Raw genomic sequence first — 16,403 nt, forward strand, 5'->3', positions numbered from 1 at the left:
ACTGAAGGGTAATGAACAGTTCCCTAAGCAGGTGCCAGAAATGCTTGAACAACAAAAGTAGAAAGTTTCAACATCTTCTGGTTATGTGAGTACTTTTATTTTTTGTGTTGTTTGTTTGATTGTTTGTTTGTTAGAAATAGCTTACGCAACAATGTATTTACTGCGGACTTCCTGTCACGCATTTACTTCCTGTGTGCAGCTGCGCTGCCGAGCTGCAGGACTGGTTCTGCTTTATGTTGCTCACCCTGTATATTTAAATTCTGATTTCTTTATATCTTCCCATCCATGGCACTACTGCTGTAATGAGCCTTGTCATAGGAACAAGTGACTGCTGCTCAGCCCAAAGGCCTGCAGGTTATGAAGTGACATGTGGTCGGTCAGTCAATTATTCCTTTCCATTACATAGTTATCTCCATTTTGTTTTTCCCCAGTCTTCAAGTCTTTGCTGTTTGAACTATGGAAGTATGTAAGGAGAAGGTTCTTAGGTTATTTATACTGTAACAAGTTAAGAATTTTATTGCATATAGTATTTTATTCTCAAAGAAGATAATAGCAGACAATTTTGAGTAGAATCATCAAGATATGTGGAAATTAAAGAGAAATCTTATACAATCATTGTACTGTAATAGGTAAGGTCTCTGTCCAGTAGATCCATCAGAGTGAACTTAGCAGGAAATAGATGCTCCTTCCTTGCAACAGACTTTGTCCTTGGAATCCCTGATCTTCTGCCAGGCATTACCGCAAGTGCTGTAATATACTCCCAGCTGGAAAGAGAAACGGAAAATTGAATATAATTAACAAATATAGTTAAATTCTTATTTCTTTAATTCTCCCGATGGCACCACTGCCATAATGAGCTTTCTCATACCAACCGACCACTCCTAGCTTCTACCTGTTATAAATATTCATAGACTTTGCTGTTCTCTTTTTATTACATAGATAATATTAAGCATATAAAGTGTTCTCTGGGCTTTCTAATAGGCCTACTAATATTTAATAGATACTTTTACCTGTCCATTCTGGATATCTTTCTTGTAGTTCCTGCAGGCCAACTGCCTAACAGTGATGTTTTGGGATGTCATATGTTCCAAGTTTCCATTATCAGTCAGTCCAGTGAGCTGCAGAGAAAAAGTTTGCAGATATAATATCAATGTAAATTCTTTAAACTATATTTTAGTGCTATTTATGAGAGTCAGAAAATGATTAACACAATCAGTATTAATTCTTAAACATGGAAATGAATGGATGTTAAAATTTTGAGACAAAGGTTGTGGTGAAATGAGTTGTTCGACAATGATGATACCAGTTATGAAATATACTACATTACAAGTTGATAGGATCAATATTTGAAAAATCTCATAAGGAAATAGCTGTAATTATCTGCTTTATGTTTATCACACATAGGAGTTTGCAGAGGTGCTTAATTAATTCGTAGAGGCATGCAATCAGAACACTGAAAGGTGTAACAGTCTATGGTGAAGATGTATGTAATAAATACTCAGTGTTTTATGTGATGTTTCTCTCAAGACGTGATGAACTTTTAAGAAAAAGCTGCAAAATGATTTTAACTATACAGAATTTTCTTGACTTACGGCAGCAAGGCAGCTCATTCGGCAAGGTTCTGTTGGTTGACAACTCAGCATGAAGTACTCTGGGATACTGTATACTGTGTGGTCATCAGAAACATCAGACGTGAAGAACACAGCGCATCGGCAGTTATGGGATCTAGAATCGAAAGTACAGGATGATTCTAGAGAACTGAATTACACCTCTTAAACCTTGGAGTTTTCAACACTATAATATGAGAATATTTTATACCCCGAAGTGATCCATATAAAATGGGTGATTTGAAAAATAGTATATCTTAATATCTTTATCCCTGATTCATCTGATGACCTTCTATTACTTCTCACACACATACGGTGTAAGAGAAACATCTTAATTGGAGCTTAGATGATGTCATCAGCTCCTGCTTGGGAAGCTAGCTATCTGGTGAAAAATGAGCGTACCACTTACTATGACCAATGTTAAGCATTCTTAAATTACAACAGCATTATTGGAGAAGTCTTCCTTCTGAACAGTGGAGATTTTCCTCTGAAGATGCAGAGCAAAGTTCTCTGCAAAATGCAAACAATTTTCACCTTGTTTTCTTGATACGCCATAAGCCCAAAAGCCGGTATCGTGTCTACATAGCATATTTTTGTTCATACTTCACGGATTCTGGTGGTTTTTTGTTTTAAATGACACTAGAACTATGGGAGTTTAGTTCTGTGAAGTACTGAAGTGATGTCTCCATAGTTGATACTTTTTTTCTATACACATTTGCTGATCATGTGTTTTTTTTAATGAAAAACTATGGGATATTAAACTCCATCACTGCTAAAAATAAACTTTCCTCTGTGAATCATTGTCAACCTCCACATCCCAAGATAGCGGCTTCAAATCCGGCATAGGTAGTGTGGTTTTTGAAGGGCAGAAAAATGGCCATTCGACGCTCCATGTTATACGATGCCCGCATGTGAAAGATCATCGCATTTGGTGTTTACCTGACAAAATTCATTGAATACTCAGCCATAGATGTCCAAGAGAGGTTTGGTTTACTCTGCCATCTAGTAGGCCTAGAGTAAAACAAAACATAAAAATTGACAAGCAAGCAGCCAGATGGCATCAAATTCAAAAATGCCTGCGCTAGGTAGCTGAGACCATATGATTATTTACTTTATTTTTACTGCTACAAAAACGGTATTCCAAAGAGATTATGATGAACTCGTTTCTCCAGAGAGGGACACAATCCTCACCTTAGTTAGGAAGTACTACTGGTAAGTACTGCACATCTCATGCCTTTTTTTTTAACTAGGGGTTTTACGTCGCGCCGACACAGATAGGTCTTATGGCGACGATGGGATAGGAAAGGCCTAGGAGTTGGAAGGAAGCGGCCGTGGCCTTAATTAAGGTACAGCCCCAGACTTTGCCTGGTGTGAAAATGGGAAACCACGGAAAACCATTTTCAGGGCTGCCGATAGTGGGATTCGAACCTACTATCTCCCGGATGCAAGCTCACAGCCGCGCGCCTCTACGCGCACGGCCAACTCGCCCGGTCATCTCATGCCTGACACAAACAAATCTTCTGACAATTTGTTGAACAAGCGGATGACGCAAAGTAATTTTCAACAAGATATCGCCACTTGCCACTCGTCAAACAAGTCTTTCATCTTAATTGAAAACTTCTTTGGTGACCAAATAATTTCACAGAAATTATGGCCTGCCTTAACAATCAAGTTTATCATAATCAGCGAAGAACAGTTAATGATGTTAAGAAGAATATTGTCACCAAAATAAACTGTATTCATCCAGAGGTATTGCAGGGAGCTACCAGGAACATGCAACCTTTATGGATGTGTCTACAGACAGAAGGAGATAATTTTCAGCATCTGCTGTAAGGGTAACTGATTCTCCTGCAGAACCTATATATTTAGGAACTTACTGCATCTTTAGACTATCATGAAACAGAAATGAGACAGTATCAAAAACCAGCCATGTTATACGAACCTCTCTATAATTATTATCAATAACAGTAGGTCTGTACTATCAAGTTGCACTATGTATAGGCATGTATCCTTCCCTATTTATGATCTAAGATATAGATTACTTCGGGTTCTTGGTATATTATTCTAAAATACTGTTTGCAGTATACACATAGGACTTGTAAGATATTATACTAGGAACATATTCAGTTCCTGAAATATGCTAATTGCCAGTGGATTATAGTATAATAATAATAATAATAATCCAACTCAGCTGAATGGTCAGCATACTGGCCTTTGGTTCAGAGGGTCTCGCGTTCGATTCCTGGCCAGGTCGGGGATTTTAACCTTCATTGGTTAGTTCCAGTGGCCCGGGGACTGGGTGTTTGTGCTGTCCCCAACATCCCTGCAACTCACACACCACACATAACAATATCCTCCACCACAATAACACACCGCCCACCTTCATCGGAGGGTCTGCCTTTCAAGGCTTTCAAGGCTAGAAATAGCCACACTAAATAATAATAATAATAATAATAATAATAATAATAATAATAATAATAATAATAATAATAATAATAATAATGGAGATTTTTGTAGCTATTGGTACCTTGGTGCAACTCTTAAAAGGCAGACGCTCTGATTAGATGGGCAGCATCTCCCGTGTATACGAAACTGCATTCTTATGTGGTAGAGTATAGTTTTTTGTGTAGAGTTAGGAGTATGTTCAAAGATGTTGTGAACAGCAGAAATATCCAATCCAAGCCAAGGGAATTAATCCCAAGGCCCAAAGGTGATGACAACTGAGTTAGAGAACCAGGCAGGTATAATATTTACATATTGATAATAAACATGCCCTTCTTACTTACCCTGCATAAGCTACAGCGCAGAGGGCAGCCAGAAGAATGACAAATTTCATGTTGATGGTGTTAGTTCTGAAATAAATGAAAAAAAGTTACAAATATAGATAGATAATTATGCCATAAAGAGTATAATGAGCACTCAGCAGTCGAGAACAATTTTGCATCCGAGTCATAATGAGGGCTGGTGATAGAGTTTTAAAGACTGGTCAATACTCCTAACATTACAAATTGCATATTTTTTTTCCACTACCGTATTCTGTGGAATAAAATATTAGACTAAAAGAAATTACCATTGGTTTACATAAGTTAATACCAGAGTATACATTGAGTTTTGCTGTTCTTTGATTTGTTGCATTGAAACATGTGAAACTGCTTTTTAAACCATCTTTCTTATATACATTCTGGGAGATAGTGGATTTGAACCCCACTGTCGGCAGCCCTGAAAATGGTTTTCCATGGTTTCCCATTTTCACACCAAGCAAATGCTGGGGCTGTAACTTAATTAGGCCATGGTCGCTTCCTTCTCACTCCTAACCTTTTCCTATCCCATTGTTGCCATAAGACTTATCTGCGTCGATGCGACGTAAAGCCAATTGTAAAATTAAAATAATTACTTCCTTCCCTAGAAAGATCCCCCTTTGGGTGGGGGCAGTAGAATATAACTCACGATATCTTCTGCCTGTCGTAAGAAGCGACTAAAAGGGGCCCAGGGGCTCTCAACTTGGGAGCGTGGGTTGGAGACCACGTGGCCCTCAGCTGAGTCCTGGCATTGCTTCCACTTACTTGTGCCAGGCTCCTCACTTTCAGCTATCCTATCCAACCTCCCTTGATCAACTCTTGTTCATTTCTGACCCCGACAGTATTAGAACACTCGAGGCCTAGGGAGTCTTTCATTTTCACGCCATTCGTGGCCCTTGTCTTTCTTTGGCTGATATCTTCACTTTTCTAAGTGTTCAATCCCTTGCATTTTTTTCTCTCTGATTAGTGTTAATAGAGGATGGTTGCCTAGTTGTACTTCCTCTTAAAACAATAATCACCACAACCACCACCACCACTACCACCTACCCTAGAAAGACCGTAATGACAGTACATACTTGTTTTTTTACGTCTCACTGGCTACGTTTTTGATTTTTGGTGACACTGAGGTCGCGCAGGAGTTCTTTAACGTGACAGTAAATGTACTGACATGACACTGACGTATTTGAGCACCTTCAAATGCACTGAACTGAGCCAGGATTGAACCTGCCAACTTAAGCTCAGAAGGCTAGCGCTCTAATGCCTGAGCTACCCAGTTTGGCCAATTAGATCTAAGCGCTCTTTCCATTGGGAGAGGATGAAACCCGCTTCCAGCATATAGCCTGTTGAATAACATGAAGGGGTTTGCTCAAAGCTTAACGTTCCTATCAAATAGACAAATGACCATTAATAGTATCATATATCCTCACTCCGTGGGATCACTGCGTGGAGGTTTGGAAGTGAACCCAGGCCTTTGGCACACAGTCTGGTGATAATAATTGTATACAACCTCGTCTATCTTGCTGGGCAGCATTGAGATGGTGAAAAGTGTTTCCACCAACAGGACTCAAATCAGCTAACTACAATCCGACTTGTTGGCTGAATGTTCAGCATACTGGCCTTCGGTTCAGAGGGTCCCGGGTTCGATTCCCGGTCGGGTCGGGGATTTTAACCTTCATTGGTTAATTCCAATGGCCCGGGGCTGGGTGTTTGTGATGTCCCCAACATCCCTGCAATTCACACATTACACATAACGCTATCCTCCACCACAACAACATGCAGTTACCTACACATGGCAGATGCCGCCCACCCTCATCGGAGGGTCTGCCTTACAAGGGCTGCACTCGGCTAGAAATAGCCACACAAAATTATTGTTATTATAGCTAACTACAGTGCCTGTCCATAGAGATTTGACACCTTAACATTCATGGGCACCAACCCAGCTAAAAGGAAATTGAGCCAAAGACACGTGGTGTTCCCCAGTGGTCACCCATCCAAGTAATGACCATGCCCAACGCTGCTTAACTGCGGTGTTCAGACGTGAACCGGTGTATTCAACATGGTATGGTCATTGGCAATGTACTTACTAGAGCGGAAGTATAAAAATCGATATATTTCACCTTCCCAGTGCAAAACTACGATAAGAGCAAATTTTTTGATACTTGCTTTTTTTACACTAACTGGTGTATTTTCGTGAGATCTTAAATGCAAAAGTGAAAAATTGCTAAATTTATAACATTAATTAAGCCCTTGAGATATTGTTTTACCTCAGATTTTTTTTCCTGTAAGTTAAATATGATCCCTAAACCAAAACCTAAGATATTTATTAACAAGTGATAGTATTTGAACTTTGAGAGGTACTTACTTGGAAGGTGCTGTAGAGCAAGTTACAAGTGAAGACTGTGTACCATCACCATCATGATGTGAGTCTTATATACCTCAGCCAGCTCACATTCTGACCTTCAGAAGAGATGAACTTGACTTTGTTCCATTCAGCATTCAACTCTCAAAACTGTATGAAAGGTCCATACACTCTCACAATAGTATGGGCTTCATTTGGTTTGCTAATCTCTTTGGTTTATACATTATGTGATGTGTTAGAAAAAGGTGTGTAGCTTTTTAAAATCGAAATGTTTTATTCCACATTTTGTGTGTATAGGCCTTCTCATTTACAGAAACGAAATGCTTGTCATACAATGATTTGACCTTGAATATTAAGTAAGGAAGAGGTTTCAGGTCACCAAACCATGAATTCAGAGAGTATTTCAACTCCAGGGAGGTAGTTTTAACATATATTTCACCTGCATAACTTCAGAAATTTGGAAATATGACATGATATTGTTTAAGAGGCAACCAGAGATGATTTTTAGCTCTTTGCAAACCTGAAGAGGAAATGGGAAATTCTGCTCCCTTGAGAAGTGAGAAGTGAGAGTATCAGGAACTGTACGATGATGGTCATGAGCCTACCTGATAGCCATGATCATTAACGCGTCTGACACCATGGTTAGCCAGTTCGCGTCCGGTTGGTCGAAAAAAAAAAAATTACTATCAGAATGTTGGTGGGCAGGGTAGGGGAGGTAGTGGTATACAATTTCTGATCACTAAATTGCATGCGAAAAGTCTGGGTTCAATTCCAAACTTCTCTGCAGTGTTCATATGGAGTGAGGGCATATGACGCTGTTGGTGGTGATATGTCCATCAGATGGGGACATTAAAATACACCCGTAAGCGGATTGGTAAGTTTTCTGTCTTACGGGCTAAGTATCCATAGGCGTACTTGTCCTCACAGTGACCTGTGAGGACTTGCTCAATCAAATATAGTTCTTCTTTCATCTTTTCTTCTTCTTCTTCTTCTTCTTCTTCTTCTTCTTCTTCTTCTTCTTCTTCTTCTTCTTCTTCTTCTTCAGGAAAACTGAGGAGAAAGTAAGAAAAAGAGCAATGGCTAAAGGCTTACTCGATCAAATATGGCTCCTTTTTCTCCTTTTTTCATTTTAGGAAGAGCAGATGAGAAAGAAAGGAAAACAACAGTTGCCGAGGACTTAATCTATCAAATTTGCCTCCTTTTTCTTCCCTTCTTCTTTTTCATCTTTTCTTTTTCTTTGGGGAAAGCAGGGGAGAAAGAACAGTGGCTGTGAGCTTACTCAATAAATCGTGGCTCCTTTTTCTTCTTTTCTTCTTTTTCTGAGGAAAAGCAGCGGAGAAAGAGGAAAAGAACAGAGGCTTACTCGATCTAATATGGCTGCTTTCTGTTTCTTATTATAATGCCTTATTTGTTGCGGATAAGGCTATTTCAGACCTGCTTGTGGCATTTCGGAACAGTCCTTCTGAAGGCATTTTGACTCCAGTCTGCAACACCAAGGCTACGTACAAGAAAGTTTGCAGATTCCTATCAGTTTCAGTGAACATAGCAGCTGGGTGCATATGGGTTAAGCCGTGAGTGGAGTCCTCCGTGCTATTCGACAGGAGTAGGCTACGTGCTAGCACTGGTTTTCACCTTCTACATTTCATATATCACGTCGTTTATTTCATATCATTAACTCCTCTGATTAGGTTGAGGTCAAGGAAGGGCATCCATTTGTAAAAACTTGCTACAAAGATTCATCTCATTTAATACCCGACACCGTAGAGAAATGGCACATGATGGTGGTGATGATTATTATATTAAGGGGTCTGGCATCTAAGTCAAAGTTTCTATCAGGACTACAGGGCTGATTCTGGCATTGTTTTTCACTTCTTTGTACCAATCATTCTATCAAATCATTAATCAGTCACCATCTTTCTCTCTTTTGTACCCCATCTCCCTAGGTTAACTCTTAATTTCCTTCTGACACTAAAATTAATGGTTGCAGTTATTGGTTTCAGGGGATGTATAACTTGATAACCCTCCCCTTATAACTTTAATCTGAAGAGGAAAAGAAAGAAATCCATCCTTTTGAATGAAGGTATCGTCAAATGAAGGGGAGGACAATGATGAACACTCCAGGACTCACACTCGTAATACTGTCAAGGTCAGAAGAGAACAATAATTAATGAAGGGATAGATGAAAGTGAGGAGCCTGGCACAAGTGGAAGCAATGCCAAGAATCAGCTAAGGATCCTGTGGTCGCCAACCCACGCCCAAATTGAGCCCCTGGGGAATTTTTCCTGTAATACAGCAGAGAATAGGAAGGGTGATTCCAGAAGCAGAAAGAAAATTATATTCAGAAAGAATGAAACAGTATTGGGCTGACAAAAAGAAGAAAAACCTCCATAAACCTAAGTAGTCCATGTTCGCTAAAAAATTAAAATATAAATAAATAAATAGCCCTTTACAATGGTTATCATTAGACCTTGGTGCTAAAAATGTTATTTTAGGTGCCTAAAATAGGCTCTCAAAAGTGGAAAGACAGGTTCTAAAAAATTTTAGAAAGCTTCATTTTATGTGTTTTAATAGGCATCAATTAAAATACCATTTTTATTTTGCTAAATTGATAATTACTTGTTAGGGGAAATATAAAACAAGTTTCACCCACCTCTTTGCTGCAAACGTCACAGAATATAATTTTACCATCCGATGTCAAATGGGGAAACTTCTGTAGCCACTGTTTATTGAAGACTGCTTGGAAGCTGACACTTTTGGCATAATTCATACACTGCTCAAATGGAAACACTGAAATATTTTAACAGAATGAAATAAAGAGGTTTATTTCCATCAAGTCAATGGACATTGTCTCCCACCTATGGCAGACAATGGGCATGTTTACTGTGGAAGGACTTCTGGGGAGTGTGGTTTAAGATGTTTGTAAAGTATTTCAAGAATATACAGTTCAATATACTGAAAAGGAGTCAGCAAATATTTTAGTTTCTCAGAATAAATTAAAAGTATTTTTTATCAATTTAAGCATAAAATTTGGGAATTATAGTAATATAAGCAAGTACAGGTTCTAACGTCAATGTAGGTATTTTTAGGCACTATAGGACCACACTTTTAACCTTATGAAAACACAAAATCTGTAAATACAACTTAAAGTCATCTCTTCAGGAACAGTGGACCCACCATGGCTCAGGCGGAAGTGTGCCAACCTCTCACCGCTGGGTCCCGTAGTTCAAATACCGGTCACTCCATGTGAAATTTGTGTTGAACAAAGCAGAGGCAGGACAGGTTTTTCTCCGGGTACTCCAGTTTTCCCTGTCTCTTTCATTCAAGCAACACTCTCCAGTATCGTATCATTTCATTTCATCTGTCAGTCATTAATCATTGCCTCAGAGGAGTGTGACAGGCTTTGGCAGCCAGCACAATTCCTATCCTCACTGCTAGATGGGGGATTCATTCATACCATTCCTGACCAGGTCGAATGACTGAAAACAGGCTGTTGATTTTCATTTTTTCCTTCAGGAACAAAATATGTTTTTGCCTAAAATCCGAGGTCTAGTTATCAAATGGAGAATGAGGTAAAGTGTGACCATACCAATAATAATAATAATAATAATGTTATTTGTTTTACGTCCCACTAACTACTTTTTAAGGTCTTCGGAGACGCCGAGGTGCCGGAATTTAGTCCCGCAGGAGTTCTTTAACGTGCCGATAAATCTACCAACACGGGGCTGTCGTATTTGAGCACCTTCAAATACCACCGGACTGAGCCAGGATCGAACCTGCCAAGTTGGGGTTAGAAGGCCAGCGCCTTAACCGTCTGAGCCACTCAGCCCGGCCTGTGACCATACCAGAAAATATATTAATTTCATTAGAGATCTATTTTTCATAGCTCTGTGCAAAACCTCAGCATTTGTCATCTTATCTCTCTACATAACTTTAAATATTTTGTGAAAACATCACATTCCAAAAGCCTTCAGGCATTTGATATGAGTTATTTGCAGCGCAGGTTTTTGAGGCATACAATAGTATAGTCCAGACTTATAGAAGTGGAGGATGAGTATGTCGATACACTGTAATCTAGTGCATAAAATCGGACTTACTTTGAGCAATCCAGGTCTTGATTTCTGTTATGCACCTACCATCCCCATTAGTTTTCTGGTCCAGTTAACTTGTCCATTTTTTTTTTTTTTTTTTTTTTTTTACATAATTTACACCCCCCTTGGAGCACTTTAATCAGTTATATACATTAAAGTCTAATAGTACATAGAGTCAGCTTTTCAGCTTCTTCTTCCGCTCCCAAAATTTCATCCGGTTGGACCCGGCTGCCCTTTGGTTGTGTGTAATGGTGTACTTCATTCGTTCAAATGTTGTGAGTTGGAATCCTCTTTTCTTTTCTCTGCCTTCAATTTAGAGCATTGATAAATTTTTTTTTTATATTTTTTTTTTGCTACTTTGCTTTACGTCGCAAAAACACAGATAGGTCTTATGGCGACGATGGGACAGGAATGGCCTAGGAATGGGAATGAAGCGGCCTAGCCTTAATTAAGGTACAGCCCCAGCATTTGTCTGGTGTGAAAATGGGAAACCACGGAAAACCATCTTCAGGGCTGCCGACAGTGGGATTCGAACTCACTATCTCCCAGATGTGAGCTCATAGCTGCGCGCCCCTAACCGCACTACCAACTTGCCCGGTCTTCTAAATCATTCATGATCTCTGTGAACCAGGTGTTCTTTATTCTATTTCACTAGTCGGGTTTCTGGCAGTCTGAATACATGACCGAAAAAAAGAAAGAAAAAAAAAAGCAATTCTCCTTTTCCATGTTGTCCATTATTTATAAAGAGGAAATAAAAAGTGAATTTTAGTTTGTATTTTATTTATTCTATCACAGACAAAATTTACATACAGATTTAATGAAATACTTTTACAATCATTCCAATGAAACACAATTGAAATTAAAGATAATTAATATTTAACATTTTTTGTTAATTACAAACAAAAGATTATTGAAAAACAAATCAAGAGAATACATTTAATTAAATTATTATGATTTCAAAAGTAAGAGAAATAAAATTATTCTACTTTAGGAACTAGATAAATAAATGATAATTAAACTTCAATAACTTGACCAGCAAATAGCCATCAATTATCAATTAAGTAAACAGCAGTAGGGAAAAGTTACAGAACAATAATATAATCACCACCAGTTACCACCACCACCACCACCATCATCATCAAGATCCAGCTTTACACTGATCTCTTGAATTCCATTAAATATAAATTCAATTTCTCATTAATGTTAAGATTGGAAGGAATATTTTTAACAGTACAGACTAATTAAAAGCCGTATTTCTTAGCTAATGCAGAAAACTGAATAAATAAATAATGGATTCTGTAACTTATTCTCTCTACCTAAGAACAAAATAATCTACTCTAAAAAAGATTTTTCTTTTAAGCAGATGGAAAACTGACTGATATTAAGGTGATTGAAACTTTAAAGAAGATATCCATGATGATCTTCACGTAACGAAAGAAGACAGTCTCTCGGAATGCAGCAGAGTGGAGGAAAAGCAAGGACAGACAGAAATTGAAGAGCATGGTGTGGATGGTACCATGTGCTACATGTCTAATGTTGATGGCAAGTGGTCACAGTAAAGGGCAAGAATGCCTTTATGTCTTATGATTTTTAGTTTTCAAAAATGAGATCTTCTTCGGACTCAGTCTAAGACTCTTCATAGACTCCGTTGGAAATTTAACATCTTCAAAAATTGTTCATGTATGAAATCCTTGGGCACCAAATTATAATCACATAGTTCCTTAAAATTGTGCTTCTTTTATGACAATCTTCAGAATTCAATGCCGTCCTATTCATCAATATCATTACCGTATTATTATTTGTATTCAGACATGACTCTGAGCATAACAGTTACGAATTTTCCTCTGCCACAATGTCACTTCAATTTGTTGTTCTTGTAATTTTGGAGCCCTTTAGCTATTGATCACAGAAGTTCTTCAAAGGACACCAAAGGTCAAAAATGTTGCAAGAAAGTTTGTCTTGTTACATTGAAATCTCAGCAAGTAACTCATCTCCAGTGTTCATTGAATCCAATTCCTCATTCCTTGATATAATGAAATTAAAAGTAAGAAAGCAATTATCTTCAACTTTTGAGAAATAGAGTCACTGATCATGAATCGATAATCTCCTCAAGCAATCAGAAAGCGTAGAACTATGATTCTTTGCAAAATAGATAACCATCTATCTGTGGCCAGGTGAGGAGTGACAAGGCGCAATTCTTTACTTTGGGAAGTTAATTTTTTTGAAGTTTGGGAAGTTAATTTTTTTTATGTTTGAAAAGTTAATTTTTTTGAAGTTTGGAAAATCATAGTCACGAACTTCTAGAATACAACACATTTCTGAGAATGATGAAAAACCAAAAATAAGTTGGCAGAAGAGCAACATTCCAATAAAATGATTCTCTTTTTTTTTTAATATTAAATACAGTCGATCTGTATAAGTCTGGCATAGCCTTACTTTACAGAGAATAAAAAACATCTTTTGTTGTCGTATGCAGTTGAAGAATATTTGGTCAACATATTTAATTCCTATTATTCCATACACAGCATAGGGCCTCCAAGAATGACCCTTTCTCTGATGTTTATATTATTAATACTTTACTGCCTCATCTTTAAGACTTAGTTGCACTTCTGTCTAAACAAAACATGTTATCTTATTGTTTACTACACTCAGAACTACAGTTCTCTATTTGGAATCCAGGTCATCTTTCTTGCATTTTAACTCATTTCTGTTAAATATTTCTCAATATTTCCTTAAAAATCAAAAATACTGGATGAGAGTGCTGTAATGAAATCATGGGGCCAGGTTTTAAAAAAGAAAAGTCAAAATCATTGTCGAATAACGACCAGTTGCCCATTCATGCAGATATCAATCACCTGCACATTGATAGGCTTGAATTGAGGCATCTATTTGTTTATATGGCAGAGAATCTTGTAGCTATCAACTTCGATCTCTGTGAGCAGTGGTCACATGAATAGCAACAGTTTGAATCACCAGAGCATTCTGAAGAGCATTCATCACAGAAAGGAACAAATCTTGAAGAGATCTGGAATTAAATCGAATTAGAAGAATTCGGGAGATTTCTGTACAAATGGATACTTTCACCATGTTGTGACTATGGCATTGAGATTGCCGTCTGAGATCTTACAGGGGTGAAATGAAATAGTTGTAGCTGGAGACGGTACAGTCAATTGTTATATTTGTAATACAGATATTATATTGTATTATTTCTGGATATGACAAATATGATATATGATAAATAAAATCCAGTGATAGTCTAAATAGTATCATTGCTCTCATTGAAGGTCAAACTCTGGAGCAGGCTAAGGAATATGTGTATCTTGGACACAGGATCAAGCTTAGCGAGAAAAAAAATCACGAAGCAGAAGTAACGAGGGGAGTGAGTCTAAGTTGGAGTGAATTTGGAAAGCTTGGCTTCATCCTGAAGAGTGAAAAGATGTAATTCAACCTCAAGAGGAACGTATTCAATGCTTGAGTCCTCCCATTCACTACCTGTCGTCTGAAAACACTCAGCTAACTTGACGCCAACAGACTGCGAGTTATGCTGGGATGCTAGGGATCTCACTTTGAGGCAGAATACTAAACAAACAAATCTGCAGAAGAACCACTGTGACTAATGTGATCCAGCGCATAGCCACACTCAAGAAGAAGAAGAAGAAAAGAAGAAGATCTTTCCAATATAATGAAGCTTTTATGCTTTGATCTTCGATTTTTAGGCCATCTATCCACCATGCAAAAAATAGGCATCCTTGTTTTATCAGCTCTCATTTAGGTACTTTTAAGGAAATAAATTATAAGGGCATGGTTTGGTGGTCAACAAAAATAAGACGAAGATCATGGTTATTGATGGAGCTAAGTTACATCCACAAAAGAACTTACTGTCCAACTGCAAGAGAGTGGATAGATTTATTTATTTGGACACTGTTGTAGAAAAGGATGGTATCTCAACAGATGAAATATGGCAGAGTACTTCAAAAACATCAAAGCTGACAGTCATCTTAAGGAATCGTGCAATAAGCAGATGCTCCAAACTAAGGCTGCTTAAGACTGATTTTTCTAATATCCCTTTATAAAGCAGAAGAGAAGAATTGATGCTTACAAGATGTGGTTGTTTAGGAGTATGTTAAGGATATCATGGAGGGAGGAAAGAACTTGCAAATAAATTCTCAGTGAACTTTGTCTGATGATAAGGCCCTCCCTTTGTTACCAAAGAACTCTGCAATTCTTTGGTCATATAGTTTCGTCAGGAAAAAGCTGGATGAAGATCTTGATGAAGATGTCCAGTGTAATGGATAGACCAGATGGAAAGGAGAACTAACAGAATGCTGGGTCAATTGCCAATGAAGCAGAGGATCAAATGCAATAGAGGCTGTTACTGAAACATGTTAGAAGATAGGTTGCCAACTTTCTTCACCATGAAGTTCGCAAGAACAAGCCTTCTTAAAATTAAATGATCCTAGAAAGCAAATCATCTTCCAAGCAATCCTACTAATCCCATAAATGCCAAATTCATAAAAATATGTTCTACTGTAATATGCTATTGATAGTGATCTTATACATGTACGTTTCTGTGCAAAGATCTCTCTGTTATGACAGTTAGATGAATGGAAAAGGCTGGATATTCCACATTTTCTATATATATCTACACTTTCTCATTCCCTTGTAGCTATTGTAGTATCTCTAACGAGTCCTACTATGCATCATTTTGGTGACAGAATTTGACCATTTAGGTAACAGATTTTTTTAATAACAAGATTGTAGTGATGAAGAATATGTGGAGAATGAGACTGCTTTTTCAGCAAAGCGTATGCAGGAAATGATGGAGGGCCGTGTGTTGTTGCAGGCTTTCAAGAATATTACAAAGTCTGAGTAATGAATGTTACTTTTAGTAATTCTTATGCACTTAACCCTGATTTTACCTTAATATTTACATTAAAATTCCTGGTAAAATTGCACTGTCAATGATCTCTTTCTTTTTCTCTAAATAGCTGACAGAGATGTCTTGTGAACACTTTCCAGTAAAACATGACATAAAAAGGATTAAGCTTTAAAGTTGGTACTGTATATTAAAATGATTTTTACTTTTAAACTAAGAGGTTATTTTTCATGGTGGGTAGTGGCTATTTTTAAAGGGCAGAGCAACAAGATTATCCATGACTGTCTAGTTATTTATTTAGCAAATGGTCAATACCAATTCTGTATCTGGCAAGTTAAAAATCACAATGTATTTGTTGAGCTACGTGTGTCCCCTGATTAATGGTAAATAAGCATCAGTCTATCTATACATCTCCTGACAATTGCATAACACATTCGCCTTGGAGGATCAGTTAGTTCCACCGGTTTTTTTAAAGGACTTCAAATTGGATGACAAGTCACTCCCTATGAATAGCGGTTATAATTTTCTTGTAGTTTTGTTACCCTTGAAAGTGCCTTAAGTTCTGTGAATAGCTAAGAAATGTAGTTCTTTCCCTTGTTTATCCCTTTCTTTATTTTAAGTCTCAGAAAGTGCAGCAATACTTTGCAAGTTTGACAGCCCACAATTGCTCATAAC

The 16,403-nt window shown here is 37.7% G+C and overlaps 1 protein-coding gene and 1 pseudogene across 1 annotated transcript; both read right to left on the minus strand.

Annotated features, from left to right (window-relative positions):
• Window positions 1-522: 522 nt before the first annotated feature.
• On the minus strand, window positions 523-6,850 carry LOC136885520 (uncharacterized). Its single transcript, XM_067158121.2, has 5 exons — window positions 6,768-6,850; window positions 4,394-4,459; window positions 1,593-1,725; window positions 1,011-1,118; window positions 523-764 (listed from the first exon to the last, which is right to left on the minus strand). The coding sequence occupies exons 2-5, from the start codon at window positions 4,441-4,443 to the stop codon at window positions 666-668; spliced, it is 390 nt and encodes a 129-aa protein (XP_067014222.1). The 5' UTR covers window positions 4,444-4,459; window positions 6,768-6,850; the 3' UTR covers window positions 523-665.
• On the minus strand, window positions 6,360-6,478 carry LOC136885827 (5S ribosomal RNA; annotated as a pseudogene).
• Window positions 6,851-16,403: the final 9,553 nt, after the last annotated feature.

This window comes from Anabrus simplex, chromosome 14, assembly GCF_040414725.1.
Source record: "Anabrus simplex isolate iqAnaSimp1 chromosome 14, ASM4041472v1, whole genome shotgun sequence".
NCBI classification, from domain to species: Eukaryota; Metazoa; Arthropoda; class Insecta; order Orthoptera; family Tettigoniidae; genus Anabrus; species Anabrus simplex.

Excerpts from the sequence above, each read along its gene's own strand:
- LOC136885520 (XM_067158121.2), bottom strand. The coding sequence starts at position 4,443 with ATGAAATTTGTCATTCTTCTGGCTGCCCTCTGCGCTGTAGCTTATGCA. Across the intron at positions 1,726-4,393 it reads TGCGCTGTAGCTTATGCAGG|ATCCCATAACTGCCGATGCG; the intron begins GTAAGTAAGAAG and ends TTTCGATTCTAG. Across the intron at positions 1,119-1,592 it reads GAATGAGCTGCCTTGCTGCC|CTCACTGGACTGACTGATAA; the intron begins GTAAGTCAAGAA and ends TTTTCTCTGCAG.